This window comes from Dromiciops gliroides, chromosome 3 (genome assembly GCF_019393635.1).
Source record: "Dromiciops gliroides isolate mDroGli1 chromosome 3, mDroGli1.pri, whole genome shotgun sequence".
In the NCBI taxonomy this organism is placed as follows: domain Eukaryota; kingdom Metazoa; phylum Chordata; class Mammalia; order Microbiotheria; family Microbiotheriidae; genus Dromiciops; species Dromiciops gliroides.
In genome coordinates, this window is record NC_057863.1 from 584442462 (window position 1) to 584452689 (window position 10228).

Consider the following 10228-nt stretch of genomic DNA (forward strand, 5'->3'; position numbering starts at 1 on the left):
CTGAGGACCAGCCTCCCTGAAAATTTAGATCACCAGAGGGAGCATGGAAGGACTACACATACCAATAAGATTATGGATCTTTTGATGTGTTAAAGAACATCATGGATGGCAAATGGATGGTAATAATCATTGGATGGTAAAAATGGATAGTAAAATATATATATGAATGAATGAGCGTATTTATTAAGCACTTATGTACAAAGCAGATGACACAATACATATATAAACATATGCTTATGTATTCACATGCATGTACAAATAATACTATATCTCTATTCATGTGCATGTATGTGTTTCTAGGGCATTTATTCTTTGTGTATATGTTGAACAGTATTTAGGTATCTATCAGTCAGTTGACAAGCATTTATTAAGTGCTTCCTACATGCCAGATACTGTGTTAAGCCCTGGGGACACATAGAAAGGCAAAAGACAGTCCCTGCTCTCAAGGAATTGAGAGTATAATGTTATATGAAACATGAAAATTAAATGTACAATCAAGACATGTAGAGGATAAATTGGAGAGAAGCTAGTAGAAGTAAGGGGTATAGGGAAATGTTTTTTATAGAAGGTGGGATTTTAGCTAGGATTTACAGAAGTCCAAGGGGTAGAAATGAAGAAGAAGAGAATTTCCAAAACTTTGATTTCTTCAGAAATGTGTCCACATATTGAAGAAATTAGGAAGTTTAGCACAGATCAATGTCTGAGTAAGGGACAAAACTGGTCAGTCCCATTGCTTCCCTCCATACTCAAGCAGGACACAAGGTAAAATATACATGGGAGCATAGGAAAAACAATGTTACCAGTCATTTAGGACAAGATTCCTTTGTCATGTCTTATAACCACATGACAATAATGTGCAGTTGAACAAATAACTGTGTCCAATTCTATGCTCATCTGTGTTTTTTTCTAGGCAGTCCAAGACTTATGTATCTCAATGAAGGCTAAGATTAAGAATGCTGGGAGCTGAAAGGAAGGAAGGAAGGAGAATATTGCAGGCATGGGAGACAGCCAGTGAAAAGTTACTGGGTTGGAAGATGAAATGACATGGCATACTTTTGATCAATTCTAATTATTAGGATTTTTTTCATATATTGAGCTGAAATTTAACTTTCTACAATTTTTATCCCATTATTCATATTTCTGTCCTCTGGGGACAAATAGTTCAAACATTAACCTTCTTCCAGCTATGACCTAAAGACACACCTTATCTCCATCTCTTTGCTAGATGATATTTTTGATGGAGATTATAGGGTAGACATTAAACTCAGATTAAAGATTTATTCCCAATTTCAGTTCCTCTCCATCCTTCCCATTTAAAAAGAGCCTATGTTCTAATCTAGACAGTAATTCCCTCTGTCATTTCCCAAGAACTTGTTTGCTTTCTCTTCATCTCCCTTGGTAATTTTTTTTAAGTTTTATTAGTTCCTTGTCCTTATACCACAGTCATTTCCTGATGTGCTTCATATATCTCAAATACATATAAGAAAGGAAAAAGAACAAGTTTCCTTTCCAGGAGCATGAGTGTGGGTGGGTCCTGCAACCCTGGGGCCTCCTTCAGCCAGGGCAGGGGGAGCTAGGGAGGGAGGCCCTCCCACTGTGGCTCCTGCCCTTCCAACTAAAGCCCTTTGAAACCTTCCCAGATCCTTGACCCCTTGACCTGCTTGTCCTCTGCCCATTCCTTCCTCCCAGCTCCTTCCATCTGATAAACCAGAAACAAAAATAAATTGGAAACAGGAAAAAAAATCCACTGATCACCTGCTGAAAGAAACCCCAAAAGGAAAACTTCCAGGAATATTATAGCCAAATACCAGAGCTCCCAGGTCAAGGAGAAAATATTGCAAGCTGCCAAAAAAGAAAGAATTCAAGTACTGTGGAGCCCCAGTCAGGATAACACAAGATCTAGCAGCTTCTACGTTAAAGGATCAGAGGGCATGGAATATGATATTCCAGAGGGCAAAGAAATTGGAATTACAACCAAGAATCACCTATGCATCAAAACTTCGTATAATCTTTCAGAGGAAAAAATGGAACTTCAATGAAAAAGAGGACTTTCAAGTATTTGTGATGAAAAGACCTGAACTGAATGGAAAATTTGACTTGCAAATACAAGACCCAAGAGAACCAGAAAAAGTTGGAGTTAGGTGACATTCCTGGGGTTGTGAAGTGGGTGAGTGTCTTGTGTTTTAGGCTGGATTAGCGCTGGGGTCCTCCTGAGTCCAGGGTAAATGCTTTGTCCACGGTGTCTCCTAGCTGCCCCAAGATGACATCTTTAGGGTTAAATTGAGGGGTGAGGGGAATGTACTGGGGGAGGGTGAAGGGCAGAGGTAGCAATGGGCTGAAATCCCACATGAAAGAAACAGGTAAGGGCTTATGGAGTGGAGGAAGAGATAAGAGAGGAGCAGGACAGTAAATGAACTTTACAATCATCAAAAGAGGCTCAAAGTCCTTAATCTCATCCGAGTTGGCTCTAGGAGGGATTAACATACACCCCTCCCCAATTGGGTGGAGTAATCTATTTAAGATGGGCAGTAAATGAGCCTAACACTCATCAGAATTGGCTCAAAGACCTTATTCTCATCAGAATTGGCCCAAGGAGTGAATAACATACACTCAGTTGGGTGGAGTAATATATCTAACCCTGCAGGAAAACAGGAGGGTAAGGGGATAAAGAGGGAGGGGCAAAAGAAGGGAAGGCAGATTGGGGGAGGAGACAGTCCCTTTTGAAGAGGGATAGGGTGAAAGAAGATAGATAATAGAGTAAATATCATGGGGAAGGGAATAGGATGGAGGGAAACAGTTAACAATAGTAATTGTGAAAAAGAGAAAAGGGGGAAAATTGTACAAAAAATATTTATGGCAACTCTTTGTGGTGGCTAAGAATTGGAGATCAAAGGAATGCCCATTAATTGGGGAATGAAAGAAGCTGTGGTATATGGTTGTGGTGGAGTATTGTTGTGCTGTAAGATATGACAAGCAGGATGATTCCAGAGAAGCATGGAAGGACTCATATGGATTGATGTATGATGAAGTAAGAAGAACTGGGAGGACATTGTGCACAGTGACAGCAGTATTGTTCTATGAGCAATTGTGAATGACTTAACTACTTTCAGCAATACGATGATCCAAAACAATCCCAAGGTACTAATGATGAAGTATACTATCCACTCCCAGAGAAAGAACTGATATTAATTGAACACAGACTAAAAAAAAAGAGCACTTATGGATTGTACATATATAACCTATATCAGATTGGTTGCTGTCTTGTGAAGGAGGGGAGGAAAGGGAGGGAGGGAGAAAAATTTGGAACTCTAAATCTTATGAAAATGAATGTTGAAAACTACCTTTACATGTAACTGGAAAAAATCAAATAAATATTTGTTGCAAAAAAAGAATATCTGTTTATGTAGAGTGATCCATATTTGTGGATGAGTACAATTTAGCCTTATACCCCTTAAAAATTCAATGTTATTTTCAGTTCCAAATTCTCTCCCTTCCCCTCCCCCTCCCACTCCCCCTTTTCCTACCCCTTGAGAAGGCAAGAAAAGTAAAACTCCTTACAAATTTGTACAGACATGCAAAACTAATTTCTGTATTAGCTATGTTCTTCTCCCCTACCCCAACCAAAAAAAAAGCAGGAAAAAATAGAAGAAAATGTGCTCCAATATGCACTCTAAGTCCATCAGTTCTCTTTTTGGAGGTGGATGGTTTGTTTCATCATGAGTTCTTTGGAATCCAGCACTTTAACATAGTACCTGGCACCTAGTAGGCACCTAATAAATGTTTGATTAATTGGTTTTGGTTGGTCATTGCTCATTGGAGTTCTTAAGTATTTCAAAGTTTATTATCTTTAATATATGAAATTAATATTTAAATTGTTTTCCTGATTCTGCTCACTGCACTTTGCATCAGTTCATGTGGGTCCTCCCAGATTTTTCTGAAACATTTACCTTCATGATTTCTTGCAGCACAGTGGTATTCAATTGCATTCATGTGCTACAACTTTAGTCATTCCCTAATTGATGGGCATCTTCTCAGTTTCCACTTCTTTGATAGCACAAAAATAATTGTTATAAATATTTTTGTACATATAAGCCTTTTTTCTTCTTTCCTTGGTCTCTTTGGATTATAGCCCTAGCAATGGTAATACTAGATCACAGGGCATGTACAATTTATTAATTTTTTAGCATACTTCCAAAGTGCTTTCTAGAATTATTGAACTAGTTCACAGCTCCACCAATAGTGCATCAGTGTATCTATTTTCCTACATCCTCTCCAGCATTTTCCATTTTCCTTTTTTGATATCTTAGCCAATCTGATCAGTGTGAGACAGTACCTAAGAAGAGTTTTGATTTGCATTTCTCTAATTATTAGTGATTTGGAGCATTTTTGTATGGCTATTTATAGCTTGGATTTCCTCCTCTGAAATCTGCCTAGTCATAACCACTGGCCATCTATCAATTGGGAAATGAGCTCTATAACTCTCAACTAAGAGAACTAAAGATTGAAAGAATTCTTAACCCTTATTGAAGTTAATGTTGCCCATAATATGCAAGTGAAAAAATGGAAAGATCTAGACATTGGCAATGTTGTAGACGTAAAGCTAACTTGGGAGCCATAGTGGTCTGGGAGCAATTTGGTTTTGGCACATTTAAATTTGACAATGAATGGTTCCAGTTAGAAAGTCAGACTCTCCCCGCCCCCCATTCTTGTATATACTTCTTATTCAGTTGTGGTATGTGTTTCTTCCCTTTTTGTTTGTCCCCATTCTTTTTTTTTGTGGGGCAATGAGGGTTAAGTGACTTGCCCAAGGTCACACAGCTAGTAAGTGTCAAGTGTCTGAGGCTGGGTTTGAACTCAGGTCCTCCTGAATCCAGGGCCAGTGCTTTATCCACTTCACCACCCAGCTGCCCCCTTGTCCCCATTCTTAAAAAATATCACTAATTGTTAACTTATCAATTAAAATCAAACATTTCAGTATACAGAAAACAAAAAAATGTAAAAAAAAAAAAGATATGGAGAAGAGGAGAATGTGTGTTAGATGACAGCTGTGAGAGAGGTGAGGGTAGAGGAAGGCTGGGAGTAACCAATGATCTGAGAAGTGTTGTAGAAGGGGACCTCAAAGGAAAAACTGGAAAGGGTGGGGGGTGAAAGTTGATTTGGGATATTCCAGAACTCTTTGGAAGTCTAGATCAGAAGCCCAGATCAGGAAGATCAGAAAAAAAGGATAATGGAGAAGAGGGGCTGGTGGGTCTTAGATCTTCATTTAGGGCATCCTTCCATTGGAGGAACTTGTAATATCTGTGCATTTGTCTTTTGGCCTGGCACAGTCTATCAAAGTCCAGGTGGAATATGGATTAGAGGTAGAACGCTGTGCTGAGCACTGAGGGGTGGAGAAAGGAAAAGTACACAGAGGGAGGAGGAACCTGGGATCTTTTCCCTGGGGAAGAAAAGATATAGGCATATATAGTATCTTAAGACAAGGAACTTGACCTAATAAATTAGGATGCAGAGAGCTGAATACTTGATAGATAGTTTGGAGAGATTTGAAATGAAAAATAGAATTTAGAAAAACTTCCCTACAGAGGAGCACCTGTGTCAGTTTTAATTAAGGAAGAGAGGTATGTGATTTGGCAGAAAAGGTGGGAGAGGGTGTCAGAGATGAAGCATGGTCTCTATGTAGAAGAGTATATATAACATATCGGCGTGACAGGATCATAGGATTTTGAGCTGGAAGGGACATTATAGATCATTTACTACAAATGAAAAAATTGATGGTCAGAGAGGTTAGTGATTTAGCCAGGGTCACACAGATTGTAAAAGGCCAAGGCAAGATCCCAATCTAGGTTTTCTGAGTAAGTAGTGAATAAGATGTTTGACTGGGATGAGACATTCTGCTGGCATGGGGAATGGAAGGTTGAAAGGAAGTGAAGGGGAAAGGGATTATATCTTTGAGAGAAGGAAAGGCGAGCATACCAAAGAATCATGAGAAATTAATTAGGAAGGCCCCAGAATAATAACTCAGGTGGCCATCAAGATTGTACTTAAATACTTCTAATAATGGGGAATACTCACATTGTGTTTGTGTTTATGCATTTGTTACTGTAAATGTATGAGTGGTTACATGTGAGGATGCTAGTATTATATAAATGTATGTTTAATACATAGGTATGAATATCAGTGCATTGTTGCATAAATATGTATGTATTTCTGAGTATACACAGGTTATATCCCCAGGAATAATGCAAACTACTTGAGAGGAAATTTCATTTGTTTCATTGTCTCATTCTCAAGTAAGACAATAATGGGAAGTTCTTCATTTGCTTCCAGACATGATGGCATCATTATCACTGGAGGTCTTCTTGTGAAGACTGGAAAACCACTCTTGGAAATGTTGGACTTAATGGTCTCTGAAGTCCTTTGCATCTATGAGTTTCTATAATTGTGTTCTATTCTAAATCTTTCCTGCTACAGACTCAGCTTATTCTCTTTCCCAAGGGTCAGGAGGAGAGAGGAGTGTATAAGGAGGAAAACAAGGCTAAATATGTATTAGTGAAAAGCAGCAGGTATAAACTGGCCTTGAAATTTGGGATAAGGTCCAACTTCTTACACATAATCTGTGTCTACCTGGACAAGTCATTTCACCTCTACATACCTCTAGGCTTCTCTAAGACCGTATGTTGTAAAGAAGAAGTCTATATGAATACATAGAGGAAGTCCCTTACAGGGAATACTCTAAACTGATGAAATCACAAATCCAATCCCATTTTCAGTGAGAAGTTAATTCATTTCATTTTGTCTTGTCTGACCACTTCAAAGATGTTCTGATATATCCAGACAGGGAAAGGACACCATCTGGTTCCTGGAAACATGGAAAGAAAGGAGTAGAAAATTAGTCAGCTGCTGACCTTTGTTGCTACTACCCAAGCTATATGGGCTTGTTTCAAGAGATATGATCTTATCTCTAAGAGTGAAGCACTGAGAATCCTACCTTTTCAGTTCAAGTCTTGATGCAACAGACAATTCTTCTATCCTTATCTGAGAAGGATTCAGGTACCAACACTTTCTAGGGACCGTCAAAGAGACAAAGGGAAACACTGCTTGGAAGAAAATTGCATTTTAAAAATCCCTCTGTAGTTTCATTAGGAACTCCTCTAGGTCTACTGAGATTATTCTGCTGGACTGCATTCTAAGGTTCCATTGCCTTCTTCTTTCCATCCTTAAATTACATTCTTGGGCACAGCTATCCCCCAATCTTTCATATAGCATTCTCTTGCAGAAGGGGATGCATATCAAAATAATATATTTAAAAAGGAAAGTCACAAGATTATGAGAAGTCTCAAATCCAGAATTGATATACACTGGATAAAAATAATGGCTCCTTTTCTCTTCCATTAATTACTCTCTTGATCTCTGTCTCAGGAAATAGAACTATAGTAGTAGTAAGAGCAGATCATATGCATGTATAGAGCTCTTTATCAATTTTTTACCCTTTACAACCCTGGTTGTTAGGTACCATGAGTCTTATTATTGACATTTTACAGATAATGAAATGGAGGTCAGGAAGATCCAGATTCATGTGACTAGTGCCAGGACTTCAACATAAGTACCTTGACTTCAAGTACTGTACTCCTTCAACTGACCTAGACTTTTCTCCTTGTCTCTCTCCTGATCTCTGTCTGTTTCCCCCCTCCTCCTCTGTCTCTTTCTTTCTCTTTCTCCCTGACTGTTTCTCTTCCTTTACATTTTCTTATTCCTCTCCTTTCCTCTTTCTCCTCCTTTTCTTCTTCATCTTCTCCTCCTCCTTCTCCTCCTCCTTCTCTCCCTCTCCTCCTCCCTCCCTCCTCTCTCCCTTTCTCCCCCTTCCTCCCTCCCCCCTCTCCTTCTTTCTCTTTCTTCTCACCTTCCCTCAGCATTTCAGTTTTCCTATCCTTATCTTCATCCCTATTCCTATTGCTCCCTCCCTTTCTAACTCCCTCAGTCAGGAGTCCAGTTTAGGTAAATTGTGGTTTGCATGAAAGGAAGTAATGTGAAATAAAGCTGGAGAGGTTGCTGGGAGTATGAAATTCATTTCTGTATAGTGAAATTACAGCAAGTTAGATCTGGTAGAATCCTTAGATTCTAGTCACTTTTATATAATTAATTAGTAGTAGAGCCAGGACTAAAACCAAGGTATTTTGATTCCTGGTCCAAGAATGTTTCCATTGTACTCACCACTTGATAGTCTATTAGAGTTTTTCTAAAAGAGAAATATATATTTAGGGAAAAGGTTAATCAGTCACTGTCATTAACTTATACCTTTATATTATGAAGATTCCTACAATCTAGTTTTCATTCTATAGCTTTTACCTGCCCCTACTGACCTATGGATTACTGGGCTCTTTGGGAATCTTTATACTAAATCCTAAAGTCAAGACACTTTCAGAAACTAGGTCCTCTTAAAAAAATGAGACCCACTAAAGATTTCCTTATGAGGAGCTTCTGATTTAAGCATCATCATTATTGTCAGCCAATTACCTATCAATAATCTATATTTTCAAAGGTATTCATATGAACAATGATCACTACCTTTTTATTAACCATCTCTTGAAAAACACATGCAGAGACACTCCTGCCCTTCTGTCTGTGCACTCAGGAAAATTGATCATGAGTCTGTTACTGTGCCCCACCCCCTCACAATCAATGCTGTTTGCAAATCGTGTCATTGTGTGCAAAGCACCTGAAGACATCCTTGGTTTATGGCCCCAGATGCTATTCATAGATGCTATAGTCTGTCTATGTTTATAACCAGAACTTGGCACTGTTTGAAGATTCCATAGCTTTTACCAAAGCCTATAACTAATTTCATAGTTTTTTTTTTTTCTCACATGCAGGTGAAAAATCTATAGAATAATAAAGTCCTCACCTCCAAAGTTGTAAAAGTCACAATGCCTCCTCTGAATATAACTGATACCCGCTTTGCTGGCTGCTTTCTCACTGGAATTCCAGGACTGGAGCACCTACACATCTGGCTCTCCATCCCCTTCTGCATCATGTATGTGGCTGCCTTGGCAGGGAATAGTATCCTGATCAGTGTAATCATCTCCCAGCATAGTCTTCATGAACCCATGTACCTGTTCCTGTCCATGTTGGCCAGTACTGATGTCTTGCTCTCCAATTCTACCATGCCCAAGGCTCTGACCATATTCTGGTTGGGGACCCAAGCCATCTCCTTTGATGAATGTCTTACCCAGATGTTCTGTATCCATTTTCTGTTTGTGGCTGACTCAGCCATCCTGCTGGCCATGGCATTTGACCGCTATGTGGCCATCTGCTCACCCTTACACTATAACACTATCCTTACTCCTACCATCATCAGAAAGATAGTTGTGGCCACACTCACACGGAGCTTCTGCATTATATTCCCATCTGTCTTTCTCCTCAAAAGGTTACCCTATTGCCGGACCAATATAATTTCACATACATTTTGTGAGCACATGGGCATTGCCCGGCTGTCCTGTGCTGATATCTCTGTCAATGTTTGGTATGGTTTGGCAGCTGCCTTGCTCTCCACAGGTCTAGATATCATTCTTATTGCCATCTCTTACATACTCATCTTACATACCGTCTTCCATCTTCCCTCACCCGAGGCTCAGCACAAAGTACTGAGTACATGTGGCTCTCATATTTGTGTTATACTGCTCTTCTACATCCCTGCTCTATTTTCTGTCTTTGCCTACCGCTTTGGCAGGAAAAATATTCCCCATTATGTCCATATCCTCCTAGCCAACCTCTATGTTGTTATCCCACCCATGCTCAACCCTGTCATTTATGGTGTGAGAACCAAACAGATTTGGGAAGGTGCTGTCCAAATGTTTTCACAGTTGAGGAGGTGATCAAGATAGAAGCCAACAAGCCTGAGTCATCTTGACAGGAGGTATCAAATTTGTAACCTGTGGACCCAAGCTGTCCACAAATAAGGTCTGGACCAGATTAAAATGTAATTGGGAATCTTTAACTTAATAAATAACAATACAAGATAGATAATGTTAAGTTGTGGTTTTCTGAATAAAATGTGGGTTCAGAGATTCATTTCTAATTGAGTTTAAGACCACTGGTCTTGACTCCTAATCTAGGCACATAGTCCTCTCCATTCCGGTCATCTCCCTTTACACTATTTCAATGCAGCTTCATCCCTGCTATTTTCTCCATCTTCTCCCAGTATTTATCCCTATGTCTCCTTCACAAAGTA

At 39.3% G+C, this 10228-nt stretch overlaps 1 protein-coding gene across 2 annotated transcripts; it reads left to right on the top strand.

Moving 5' to 3' along the window:
• Positions 1-6454: 6454 nt before the first annotated feature.
• Positions 6455-9872, top strand: LOC122746639 (olfactory receptor 52B6-like). Of its 2 annotated transcripts, XM_043992432.1 has the most exons (2): positions 6455-6491; positions 8968-9872. In XM_043992432.1, exon 2 carries the CDS (start codon positions 9030-9032, stop codon positions 9870-9872), a length of 843 nt encoding a protein of 280 aa, XP_043848367.1. In that variant the 5' UTR covers positions 6455-6491; positions 8968-9029. The 2 variants fall into 2 exon arrangements, with proteins under 2 accessions (XP_043848367.1, XP_043848366.1); XM_043992431.1 differs by lacking the exon at positions 6455-6491 and having other exon boundaries at positions 8940-9872.
• The last annotated feature ends 356 nt before the right edge of the window (positions 9873-10228 follow it).